Raw genomic sequence first — 13756 nt, 5'->3', positions numbered from 1 at the left:
TGTGAGAAATAGTGTATCAGAGCAATTCTGATTTTGGACAAAAAAATCATTCAGCTGGGATGAAATACACAAATGTGTCATATATCTCATCCTTTTGCTAAAAGGAGGAGCTCTGGTTCTTAAATCACCTCAGGAAAATGGGTTGTCTGGTAATTAAGAGTAGTTTCCAAGCTTTCAAAAAGTGCTGTAATTACTCCCAAAGATACATTCTCAGCAAGGCTATATAGTTAACTGAGAAGAGGAAATTACAGGATTTAAGAAGTAATCTGCAGTTGAATGGAGTTGTTTGTGTGTAACCGTAGATCTGTGGTAATGACACAGGGGTGCGCCTTCCTTTACTCTTCCACAAGCCTTCATTTTTATTGCACATTAGGAATATTTATAAGCTTTAAAAAAACTGATCAAGTTGCTAGTCTTAAGCAGTGACCTGCTGTCCCATGCAGTCTGTGAACATACACTTCTGGCTGCCGCAGGAACCGTCTCAGCTATTGGGGCAGAAAGCAGGAGTCCCTCTGGTCCTGCTTGTTAGTGGGTTCAGAGGTGGAACCAACTCCAGACTGTTCTTTGAAAACTTAACTTTTTAATAATTCAAAATATAAACCTGAGGAATAGTTTCTATCAGGAGGGTTTAGCTTTTCTGGCAGGTTGAAAAGGTCCTTGCTCAATTCTGGAACTGATTTCATGAAGAATGAGAAACCAACAGAAGCAGAAGAGACAATATCCACATGCCTGCGTCCTATCTGACAATACAATTGTATGAACCCAGTTGGCAACCAGGTTTCTAGTGCCAGAAGAACAAAGGTTTTTCTGTATTTGCACTAAAACCAAAGATACTGCTTCTGATGAGAAAGAGGACATGGTGACACAGAAATGGTTCTTTTCCTGACGTTCTTGCCTGATGCCTCCCATGGTGCCATGGCTGGTTGTGGAAGTAGGTCAAAGCAAACATTGAACATGCTCTTCCCTAGACTGAAAGAGTTCTCTCTATTACTTGTTTCTGAAGATTACTATTTATTGTAGTAGGGACAACCAAGACTATGTTCCTCTTGGCCAAGAACTGCTAAGCTTTAAACAAACACTCCCATACTGCACGGAGACGTTGTGGAGAGGCACCATGTTCTACACCAGTGTATTTCTCATATCATTGTTTTCTTTTTTTCTGCATCAGATTACAGATTTGCTATCATTTGCCAACATGGCAGATTACAGTCAATGTTCTGAATGTTAAGAGAAGGCCTGTAATGGAATAAAATTATTTCTTAAGTTCCTTGAACTGTCCATAGGTTATAATGCCAGGGTGAAGGGAAAGGGATTTCCTCTCTGCATTGACTTAGAAAAAATTCTTTGGTAGGGCCCACTGTGTCTAACTGAAGCACATAACCACAAAACAAACTGTAGACAGCTAATGAAGCACTGCTTCCAAGGTAACTGCCTATCACGAGAGAGATTCTGTCCCCCAAAATTGTCTAAAGTTAGACTGTTCCTCCAGAGATCATAGAAGATACCTTGCTTTCTCAGACAATTGCAGAACACAGGCAGTGACTTGCAGAGGATGTGAATCCCACCCTGGATGTCCTAAAGGTATCTAGAGTCTTTCTTGTTGTAGAAATGTGCTTCCAGGTATTGTGTTCCTCTTTTGGTTCACGTACCAATGTCTAGTTTGGAGAAATGCTGCTCAGTCCATCACCACCACATACCCACCTCCTTGGAAAGATGTTATCTTTTTGGTTTTCTTCTAGATGGAGGGCTTTCATCCAATACTACTTAGAGGAGGATCATAAATTACCCATCTAGAACTGAAGAACTTTTTTACTGTTATTAGAAATCAATTTGTTTGAAGATTTTTGACAGCATATTTTTTATGTGAAAGCACAGATTTGTCATAACTGGAAGTTTTGATGAAACTTTCATTCAAAAGGCTTCTCTGGGACAGGATGAAAGTGGGAAGGAGGGCTGAGCCAGTTGACATGCCCCTCATGAAAATACTCATTCACCCAATTGCTAGGTCAGTGTCATAAAATAGGCTTTTTAGTTGTTCTGAAGAGGTGCTTGCTGCAGGCTTTTATATCTAAAAGGCCTTGGCATATCAAAACATGTAGTCTGGTTTGCCAGTCAACCTTCGCTGTAGGTCTTGGCTTCCCCACTTCTCAGTTTTCGTAGTCTACTCTCAACTCTGAAAAGTAGAGGAATTCAGAGTGAGGTTAGGAAAAGCATTTCTTGTCATAAATTAAATGTTCAAACACTCATGAAAGAAAGTTCATGCTTTCTGAGCCTATGTACGGGTATATTCCATGGACTGTCTCCTTTAAGGACATTGGGTACAAATGTCTCTTTTTACAAACTGACCCAGCCTTTGAGTGTATGTGCACATATGTGTCCTTGGAAAATCAGTCCCTTTGTTAGCAGAGATTAGAGGAGGAGGAAAGGTTGGTTTATATTCCAGAGATATTATGGTCAGCTCTGGGAAAGACTCTGTATAGAATATGAACGGCAAGGAAAGTGTTTATGAGAGATACTGAGCTGCTTCATGCCTTCTTGAGTCATCAAACAGAACAGCTGGTATTTCTTGCATGATGAGATTTTTGTTGAATGGACTGACAGGATTTCTCTGCAGGGTAGAAAAGCTTCTTTTTCTTTTTATTCAATATGTGTTCTGAAAGGTAGGCAAACCTACTGAAGTATGTTTTGCTTGAGATTTTATCAGCCTTATTTACTAACCCCTGAAATCTAGGTAAAATTTCATGGATGGTGAAGCAGGAAGGTGTAAAGTTCAGACTGAACAGCAATGAATAACTTCGATAAATAGTTTGATCTGGAGAAAAAAAGGGTGGTTCAAGAAACAATTCCTCCTTCTTCTTCCTCAGAATAAACGTAAATGAAATCCAGGGATAGCAGAGGTCAAAATTTGATGGATGACCAAGTTTCTGCCTTGTATGATCTCACCAGACAATACATTTCACGCTCTATAACTTACACCAGCTTCTAAAATATTTTAAAAATATTTTATGTACCGTAAAGGAATGAGGAGACAGATGTTAATGTTTTCCGCTAGAAAATTATTTGAATATTTGGACTGGTCAAGCATGAAGAATAGTTTAAGTGAGAGGGAAGTCTAATCTTAGCTGCTGACTCTAAGAACTAGAAAGTTATTTCTTATCTATTTACTTCCTTCATTTGTAAGGATAACGATGGAGGTATAACCCCATTCAGTTCTCCCTGAGACGGATACTGTTAAACAGTCCAGCAGAATCTCTCCTTACCTTTGCTTTCTGTCATAACCTTTTTCACATGGACCTGTGTGTCTTACCAGCTTCCAGGAGGCTCTCCAAGGAGTGCAATGGGAACTGCCCAAGCAGAGCTGATCAGCTCAACATATCTTCCTAGACCTCTGTTGAAACTAGGTATCCCAAAGCTGACAACAGTGCAAACTGAAGTGGAAGCTAATATTGATGCTATCAAAAAGTAGCTTTATCTAGTCTGGAGATGTGTTGTCCTCTGCAGATTTAAACATAGAACGTTTATGGATAAAAGGAGAATTTTTTTCATGAGACCATTCTGTTAGAGAAAAAGCACCAGTCATCTCTTTAGAATGAAGGATTAGAAGTCTACATAAAATGTGAGATGTCACGTTAGAGAGTATCAGGAAGCAAAGATGGGGAAAAGTTAATTATTTTCAACCTTTTAAGAATCTCATGTTTCCTATTTTATTTTGTATTAAGCAAATACGATCATTTCTGTATCAAAGATGAGAACTCCAGCCAATATAAAGTTCTATGTAAGGAACTCAAATGATAAGTTTACAAGATTACTGAGAATACTTGGGGCAGAAGGGCAAGTCCTCCCTTTTTTTTTATTGCCAGAAAGCACATGCTCTTGTCATACGCTGAACAATACCTTTCTGCAGGCAATCAGTCATGAGATACAGGACAAAATAAGCTGCTCAGGAAAGACAGATTGGTAGTCTATTTACAGTTACTGAGGCTGCACACCACTGTTATCTGGAGAAGAAGCTTAGGGTTCTCCTGAAGAAGTAGACATTCAAGACTTTGCACAGCTTGCCCACCCAGACATGAGGTGTTTCCAACTCCTATGAAGAAAGGGACATTTTGTGTGGATTTGATAGGCTGAAAATAAAGGCAAGGAGGTTTCGTAGATCTTTTCTCTGAGTATCTGCATTTGATTTTACCCTAGTCCTCCAATTTGGCAAACCGAAAGGAAACAACAGCAACCCACTACTGAAGAACCTAGTGTACTAAGCATTAACACTTCCTCCCCACCCACATAGTACAAATTCCGTATCTTACACTCATAGCTAAAGTCTCCAGGCAATATAATCCTTTTCTTTTAACCCTTTCCCCAGCTGGTACATGCGAAGTCTGTTACTACAGAGTGCAAAAATAAAGAATTGGAGGTACCATGAGAAAATACCTGGTCCAGTTGCTGTGCTTTCTGCAATGATCAGTAGACCTGGATCTTCTTTGAAAACGGTCATCTAAACTTTCCTTGAAAATTCAGCTGTACTCTACAACTTCTGCAGAAAGCCTGTTTCAGTGCTCACCTATACTTGCAGTTGGAAAATTGAACTTAATGTTGAAACTAAATCTCGCCTGAATCAGTCCAGTGACTTCTTGGCATATCATTGGTGTCTTTATATGTCTTTTTACATACTGACATATTGTTTCTTCTCCCTAAATCTTCTCTTTCCTGTATTTTATAAATCTAGTCTATTCAAGGTTTCTTTGAGTCTGTATTTTCCAAATGAAGGGGTAAGATCTTAGAATTACGTGCCAAGGGGTACCCCATCAGGGTAGATGGGATCTGAATACTTGTTACTTCCTCTGGGTTCATTTTTGACCCATTACTCTGAAATAACCCTAATAATCACAGGTTTTCTATAGCAGAATTGGAAGCATGGATTAACGCTTGTATTACTGAAAGGAAATTATGTACTTGCTACAAGTAAAATCTGTTAGCAGTTTGTTGTCTATTTCCATACTCACAGCTCTTTGTGTGGGACACTGAATAGGACAGTGTAGTGCCAATAAACAAGAACACTTCCCAGTGAATCACTCTTTTATGCATGCTTATTTTGCTGTCTTTTCTTCACTTCTCAAATGTTGATTTTTCAAACGTTTCCCCAAAATATCACTTAGAACAGTAGTTTAAAAATCAGAGAAAAGGCATGAAATGTAATTTTCTACCTTGAGGTTTCCTAGGATTATTCAGGATAGAAAGCTTCTGATTAAATATTACTGTTACTGTGTTGTGGTTTTGTGTTGCCAGTGCAGTTCTTGAAAAGGGAATTTTTCTTTGTCCACCAGACTTCTTTGCACTAAGGTCAAAGTGGGATAGATGTAGAAACCTTATCACTATAATCAGCAAATAAGTACAGTAGCTATTGTCATTGACCATTCTACAGTATATGCTGTCCATAGCTCGGAGATTTTAAGCCTCCATGACCATCATTTTATCTTACGTGACTCTGATGCCGTACCATTTTGTACAATTTTACTTAAGACATTAGATTTTAGGTACCAGATTTTTTTTTTTTCTTTATATCTTCAATTGCAGTCTTAGGATTTATTTTAGATAAACATGATTGCCTATCTGTGATAAGGTTTTCTCATAACCATAGACAATTTTATTTATATAGGATGTTCTGCTACTTAATTTTTCAGGGCTCTTTCTCAGGATGATCAAGATGATACCCATTTAAAAATAGAGGATATCATTCAGATGGTAAGTTCATCTTGAAATTTAGACATAAATACTCCTATAGAAATGTTGTGGTTTTAAGTCAATAAAATGTAGCACAACTGCAAATTTACAACTCTGAACAGAAATACTGTTCTTTTATATCAGGAAAGTACATTTTAGTTTAGAGAAAGGAAGAATTTGGAGCCCATATCAAAGATGAACAGATCAAAACTTTAGGATTTGGATTTAAATCACATAATGAAAAAAAAAAAAAGGAAAGATATTAATATATGAAATTATAAATGTCTGCCATCTTAGCTGCCGTCAGAACTGTAGCTGGCCTTGACTGACAATGCCCATCCTCCAAACTGTAGTCACCACCATCTCGTAAGTGCATTGCATTAATCCGAAGACGAGTGTGGGCAATGAACCAGGTGCAGAGTGGTTATGTGGAAAATAACACAGAATACACAGACTTTAACTGACCTACGTACTTACTCATGACTTGGTATGTGCCTGTTTTCCTATGAGTTTCCAGCCTGATGTTTACCCTTATGTTGATAGCAATTTTTCTTAATCCCTATTTCTTTGGAGCAAAGAAGTTAATTACAACTCTGTGTTGAAAGTGCATATGAAGTTCTTAATACCCTGTGCTTTGAAATGTCCTTTGATGCAAAAAGGGATGATTAAGCGTTCTCCTTATTTTTGCAGTCAGATTGTCCAAAACCAGAGTGCTTTGAGACTTTGTCGGCTATGGAGCTTGCAGAGCAAATAACTCTTTTAGATCACGTAGTTTTCCGAAGCATACCATATGAGTAAGTGTTCTCCTACGAGTGACTGAAGTGAGTACGGTGGATGAGTTACCTACTGGCAGTGTTAGGCACTGCACTAATTCATGCTACTGACAAAAAGGTTTGCATACATAACAGGATAACGTCCTTCAGCTGTTTCTATCATTGCCTCTGACTCCCCTATAGTTTGGTCATGTTTTGAAAGACTGAGTTCTTTGCTAAGAAAAAAAAACTGTGGTCTAAGGCTCTGGGCTAGTGAAGGGTGAATGTAGTATGGAAGTGCTGAGTCTCTAGGGAGGGAGTGTGAAAACAGCTTCATTCATATAGCAGTGTAACATGGATATAACCATGTAAACTGACAAGACCAATTTCAAATAGGGTCACAATGCTGAAAATCAGGATGGTGGGGCTGGGGGAGGGGATTAGAAGAAAAATAAATCTGTTTTATAACATTTACTGCTTCAGACAGCATTAAAAATGGTATAGTGAAATGCTGGAATTAGTGTAAAGCTGTGTTATTACCTTCTAACAAAATGAGGTATACTTGGAGTCTGCTTAGGCTATGGTTACAGACAGAGACTGTGTACTGTATATATTAAGGGCATTTTTGTTTGGTTTTTTTTCTCTCTCCTCAATGTCTAGAGAGTTTCTTGGGCAGGGCTGGATGAAAGTGGATAAAAATGAGAGAACACCCTATATTATGAAAACTAGTCAACATTTTAATGATGTAAGTACTCTTAAATATAGATTACTTTCTAGGAACTCTATTGACACTGTCTGTGACCTCTGGAACAAAAATATCTTTTTTTTGCAATGTGATGTAACTTCTTATCTAGTATTAACTGAATGTTATAGTCTTCTTGTGATTAACCTTTTAAATCAAAGCACATGAAGATTCTCGTTTTCAAGAATTGGTACTCAGCATTTCAATGGCAATTTAATGGGGTAGAACATTTCAAACTGTACTACAATGCCTTGTTGCTTACAGAAGAAACTAAATTTTCTCTAGAGAGCGAAAATATAACACCAGTTCTATTTGATGAATGCCCTCTGTATCCCCAACTATATCTTTGCTGTTTACCGTTTTCCTTGAATTTTACTTCCCAGTCAGTTTTATTACTGTTGGCTTGGAGATACTTCCCATTGCATCTCTTACCCGTCTTTCATACTGTCATTCCCCCCCACTTCCCTATAACACTGTTGTAAATACACTTTCTCTGGTTTTATTAAGAGCCATGAGTTCTGTTGTGCATTAGTTTTTTCTGCCTTGTTCATTAAATAATTATATGTTGAAAGGGATTATATTTAAATGTCCTAAATTTCTTCCTCTTTGTTTGGTCAGATGAGTAACCTTGTTGCCTCCCAAATCATGAATTATGCTGATGTCAGCTCGCGGGCTAACTCAATTGAAAAGTGGGTAGCAGTAGCTGATATCTGTCGATGTATGCACAATTATAATGGTGTGTTAGAAATCACGTCGGCCTTGAACAGAAGTGCAATCTACAGACTTAAGAAAACTTGGGGTAAAGTATCCAAACAGGTGAGAAAGATATGATTACTGTGTGGTTTCTAGATTTCACTGGTCAGTGTGTTCAGAAAACAACATGTTGAGATAGGATTCCTCCCATAAATATTTCTACTTTTACAATACTCTGACTATTTGCTGGAAACACCAAGTGGTACTGGTATTTCATGTCAAAGTATTTTGTATTTAGCTTACCCTTTTTTTGGTATCATTAATTAAATATCTGTAGGAACAAACTGATTTAAATGGAATTAGCAGGTGCCTAAGCCTACGACTTGAGCCAGAAGTACTGAAATATTTGAGAAAACTAAATTTAGATATTTTCAGATTTACACATCTAGGTGGTTACTAGCTATAACTATAGTCAGCTCAGGTGCCTAAAACAGGAGCTGTATTTCCCGGTGCAGAAAGTCAGTAGAAAGGTCAGCGTTTCCTCTCAAGGTGCTGAGGTTTTGCTACTCAGTAAGAGACTGTAGACAATCAGACCTCTTTCTCATTTAGGTGTCTAAGTTTAAATGCAGCGAATATCTCCCTTTAACCCATACCTTGCTGCTGAGACTGTCAGCAGCATGGCTGAGCCTGTGAGAGTGCCAATAACAAAAATAAGACGCAAAACCCAAGATTAGCCAGGATGAAGAGTATCCAATCTTTTATAGGGAGTTGGACTTGATGATCCTTGTGGGTCCCTTCCAACTCGAGATATTCTATGATTCTGTGATTTTATGTTCTCTGTTTTAAATAGTTTGGAGATATTGGTTGAATGATTTAAATCTCAGCTTTCTGCTATTTGAAAAAAAAAAGTGAATATTTTAGTATGGTGGAATAACAGAGCAAGGACGTCAGTAGGACAGAGCCAATCACTTGTAAGTTAGGCAGCAGTTGGATACAGGGTTTACTTCTGCTAATTGGAAGATTTCAGATTGCCCATTTTAGGTCTGGCTAATTGACATGCAAAAGGTGGGCTTTTATCATTGCATTTCCTCCTCCGTATGTTTCTGCAGCTTTTGCAAAGCACTCAAGCATCCAAAGCAATGAAATTCACTTAGAATACATTCTGACTGCACTGCCTTTTTTCTCCGGTCAGCTTTTTCTCAGATGCTTTATAGCTGGTGCTATGTTCTTTTATTTAAAAATATGCAAAAAATCTTTTCAGTACAAACTGTTATATAAGAGTTTACCTCCAAAAGTTTTATGTTTAGAATTTGTTTGATTTTTAAACTTCCAATTAAAAAAAAAAACACAACAGATCAATGTTGTTGCACAGTTCTCCAGTACTTACTGGAAACGTAGTCTGAGTGTTTCATCAGCCTGCTATTTAGAAGAAAAAGAAAGTGTCTGCTTCTGCCTACAGCTTTCTCTTAATTGGAAATTCAGTTTCAAATATGACAAATTTCTCATGATTCTCTATATTGTCTCAAGTCTATAGCATAAATAGACTGAAAAGCAAATTTATTTTCCTTACAAAGTAACCAGGCTCTGATGATGCCCACTGAAAGTAATTTGTGTAAGACAGTAATGTATTTTCAAATACATATTCAGCTTTTATCAGAAACTTGGAGGCAAAACCGGCTTAGTGCAAGCTGCAAGACAGTAAACATCCTTTACTATCACTAATTTCAGTAGACACAGCTGAGGATCCTCAGCAACATGTAAGATCAAGTCTCTAATATTCTTGTATACACAGTAAACTGAATTGCTGACCATTAATTTAATGAACTTGTGTTTTTTCCTGAATTTGCAGGCTAATAATATTAGCATAGATACAGGTTCTATGTATTACTCGAAGGAAAATCTTTCATGGTGCCTAATCTCCATTTTCAGAAATACGCTAGGAACTACAATGAAGCTAAATTCCTAATGCCTATGTTATTACTTTTCAAAATGGGTGAAGATGCTAAGTGAATTACACCTTTTCTAAAATCTAATCCCAGTCATTTATGTGCAACAGCAATGACATTTGTAATGCATTTTCTTTCTAGACAAAAGCTCTCATGGACAAGCTTCAGAAGACTGTATCGTCTGAAGGAAGATTTAAAAATCTTAGAGAAACGCTCAATCCCTACACCATACAATTATGTTTTGTTATAAGCAGTGGATAGTAGATGTTAAAGATGAATTGGCTTTGATTAAGCCTTAATAATTAATATAATATTGGATAATATTTTTACCTAATAACCTTTTAAATTCTAGTTTTATTCTATTTGGCATTATTGTTTTGCTGAATATCCCATGATTTAGTACCCCAATAGATAAATATAATATCTCCAGAGAATTACTGAAATAAATTAAACTATTATTTTGTGTGGATGTTCCCTATTGCGGTTTTACTTACACTGATAAACTTTTTCAATAAGTGTGAAGCCAGGTTTATAAATAAAAGTTCTTATTCAAAAACAGGATTCCAAAGAGTCCTTGTTCCAGATAAGAAGTTTAGGACTTAAGAATAAGCTTGAGTCAGATCAAAGATCCATTCACCCCTTTATCTTGTTTCTGACAGTGGCCAGTAGCTGATGAGAGGAACGTAGGAACAGGTCAAATGCACAGTGGTATTTGCTCTCCTATACCGTCCCAGCCCCCTGTAGTCTGCCACCCTGGAAAACAGCCTGGTTTTTTGTATAGTACTCCTTGAAAATTTTTTCTTTAATTGATTTGCCAGATTGTGTTTGACCGTATGTAATTTTGGTATCCAAAATATCCTGTGGCAAGGATTCTACAATTTATGTATTGACCCAACTGTATGCATACAACACCTGTGTTTTTGCAAGTTCTGTAATTAGAAGTAGGCTTTCTGGGATGGAGTGGTACAACTCCTTTAAATGATCTTGAGAGAAGCAAGAGTAATTGCTGAAATGTTTCAAAATATACATAGTTCAAGTTAATCAATTTTTACTTTAGAAGCATTGTTGGGGAGCTAATCACTTTTTTAAAAATGTTTTTACTCACAATATGTGAACAGGTACTTCTCTACACCTTTCAGTTAATACATTGCTTGCCTGTGTACAACAATCACCCGCATAAAAAATACCCAGAATGAAGTGCACTGCTAAGCATAGTCAGCAGTCTGCCTAAGTTAACAGTACAGCCATCACCCTGCATTTTTCTTATGCCAGAGCTTCAGAAAACCAAAAGTTCTCTACTGTTTCTGCTGAGGCAAGAATCAGTGAGTGTGGAGCAGTGATTATTGCATCAGGGAAGCAACAATCATTATCCCATTCCTTCTGTCCCTCCAAGAAAAGAAAATACCTATTCTCTAGAGTCTGTATTCGCAGTTTTCCAGATCATCTTTGCTACCTCTCTGTCATCCTCTTTCTTCTTTGTGTTCACTGTTGAGAAGACCTGAATAGACTTTGACAGAATGGTATATATGTACATTCAAACACACACACATACATATGTATATACATGCATATATACATATATATGTGTTTGTATGTATAAGTATGTATCTATATATGCATGTATATACATATATATGTATATATCTCCACATGCACACACACGCTCTCACACACATGCATGCATACATGTACCCTTGCTACACTAGGATGCTTACACGACTGCAGAACACCAACCATGCGGAAGCACGTCTACATGCATTTTTAGCTTGTGTGTAGGATCTATTTCAGGGATTGGCTGTCAGCCAATATGCCAGAAATATGCTTGAAGGTGTTCTTTGAGTCCAGAGTTTACCTATCCTTGCTCTCACTCCATTACGTTACCATTCTACCTTCTGCTAAAGGTTATCTGCCATTAATATTAGATATTGGACAGAATACATTCAATTTGTCACGGGCAGAGCAAATACAACTCAAATGAAGTCAGAGAAGCTGTTTGTCTTAGAAATGAATGTAACCCATAGATTACAAGTACTTAAAGTAATAAAGAGTTTGCGTGAATTATAAAAAAATTAATTTGTGAATTTAGCTGCAGGCAAATATGCTGATTTCTTGTTTCACAGTTGTAACCCACCTGCTGTTCCCTACCTTGGAATGTACCTGACGGACCTGGCATTCATTGAAGAAGGAACACCAAACTTCACTGAGGAAGGCCTTGTCAATTTTTCCAAAATGAGAATGGTAATTTTCAGTTCCTTATACGCTTAAAACACCTTAAACAGGTATTTAATTATGTGAGTTAATTATTGATTTAATTACAACTCCTCTGAATTTAACTTCTAAGGTTTAACTTCTAAGACATACAAGTATATTGGCACCATGCAAGGTAGGTAGCTATTTGAAAGCAATTACTTGACCCAGTCTTCTATCACCACCTTCTGGTAAACTGAGTATTTTTACAGGGTGAATTTGCCTCCAATTTGTTCTTTGAAAAGTGACAGACAGAAAAAGCAGCTGTCTGAAGCTCATGAAGGAGCAACAAAAGGCTTTTTGAAATAACCGGAATTAAAGGAATGTAGTGATTCATCAGAAAGCAGTAATCACAATCTTCTTTTCAAGTGTGCTAGGATCTATCTAAAAAAGCATTTTAAAGTTGATTTCTCTCCAACTACCATGTAATGTTGTTTCGTAACAACTCCTCAGAGGGAAGCATGAAAATTCCTCTTCTAATCTCAGCTTAATGCCCTTTTTATGGCTACACATGGCAGCAGTCACTCGAGGCAAAGAGAAGAGAGGTTATCAGTAAGGGGAGAGGAGACAAGGTGGTTCACTTGAGGCTGACTGAACAATAAATTGTTAATTTAGGGAAGTGAAATCCTTGGAAGCCGTTAGGAGATGATCTCTGCCCTTCCCTCCTCCCAGGATAAATTGCATAATTTGGTGCAAAATTCTTGCCTTATGTGGCTTAGCTGAAGTCAAAATGCAGTTGTACTTACTGATATACATGTATTCTTTTGAAAGATCTCACATATTATCAGGGAAATACGCCAGTTCCAGCAGACCTCCTACCGTATAGAGCACCAGCAGAAGGTAAGGCTCTTCTTAGGCATTGTTACCTACTAATGAAATCAAAGCTGTAGTAGCAATTAGTTGTAAGATACAGCTCTTGTTGAAAGCTAAAATCAACGTGTTCTGCTCCCACACACAGAGAGGAGCGGACAGACAGAAATGTGGATAGGTGCTCTGGGGTTGTAATACCCTCACCCTGGCAGAAACTCTTTATTTGACAACGTACAGAAGCAAGTTTTTTTCTCCTTCTCTGGAAGGTGTCTTGGGATTGCAGCCTTCTTGGGTCTGGGGTATGAGGGAACGGGTTGAAAGGGAAATGTGTTCACCCTGCCCAGTTGGAAGTGTAATTCCCCAGGGAATCCAAGAATTAGGGGACAGGAGATGGCCCAAGCATCTGCTGATGCTGTGTGCATCCTGCAGTTCTTTTCCCCTTGTCACTCATGGGAGCGATGAAAATTTGCCTAAAGCCAGTCTGTGCCTTTGGAGAAGATTTCCTCTCAGACTTCACAAGAGCAACATGGGCTTAGGTAACCTGGCTAAGGACTTGCCCATTCCTGAGAGGCCATACTTGGTTCCTTGAGTGCTGCTGGTGCAGATTTACACCATTCAAACGAGCTGTTGTGTTTCTCAAGAAAACAACGTGAGGGGATCTCAGGATCCAAAATGGGCTGAAGGAGAAAAGGAAAGCAGAGAAGTTTTTGTGGAAGTAACATACAGTCTGTTCATCTGTGTGTTCTCCATTCCAGGTCACTCACTATTTACTTGACAAGACACTCATCATAGATGAAGATACCTTGTATGAGCTTTCCCTAAAGATTGAACCCAGACTCCCCGCCTGA

At 37.9% G+C, this 13756-nt stretch overlaps 1 protein-coding gene across 1 annotated transcript in view; it reads left to right on the top strand.

Annotated features, from left to right (window-relative positions):
• The window catches only part of LOC104074182 (ras-specific guanine nucleotide-releasing factor 2-like), a gene marked incomplete at its 5' end in the record, with an annotated part of 16631 nt that extends 2875 nt beyond the window's left edge, over positions 1-13756 (top strand). The window contains 9 exons of the mRNA XM_009574228.1: positions 5679-5739; positions 6409-6512; positions 7131-7215; positions 7831-8028; positions 9993-10063; positions 11074-11082; positions 11972-12089; positions 12870-12938; positions 13664-13756. Of these exons, the coding sequence (XP_009572523.1) occupies positions 5679-5739; positions 6409-6512; positions 7131-7215; positions 7831-8028; positions 9993-10063; positions 11074-11082; positions 11972-12089; positions 12870-12938; positions 13664-13756 (808 nt within the window). The remainder of the gene's footprint in view (positions 1-5678; positions 5740-6408; positions 6513-7130; positions 7216-7830; positions 8029-9992; positions 10064-11073; positions 11083-11971; positions 12090-12869; positions 12939-13663) is intronic.

Source organism: Fulmarus glacialis, unplaced genomic scaffold, assembly GCF_000690835.1.
Source record: "Fulmarus glacialis isolate BGI_N327 unplaced genomic scaffold, ASM69083v1 scaffold7803, whole genome shotgun sequence".
Classification (NCBI taxonomy): Eukaryota; Metazoa; Chordata; class Aves; order Procellariiformes; family Procellariidae; genus Fulmarus; species Fulmarus glacialis.
Note: the sequence above shows the minus strand (reverse complement) of the source record. Positions and strands in the feature narration are given on the sequence as shown.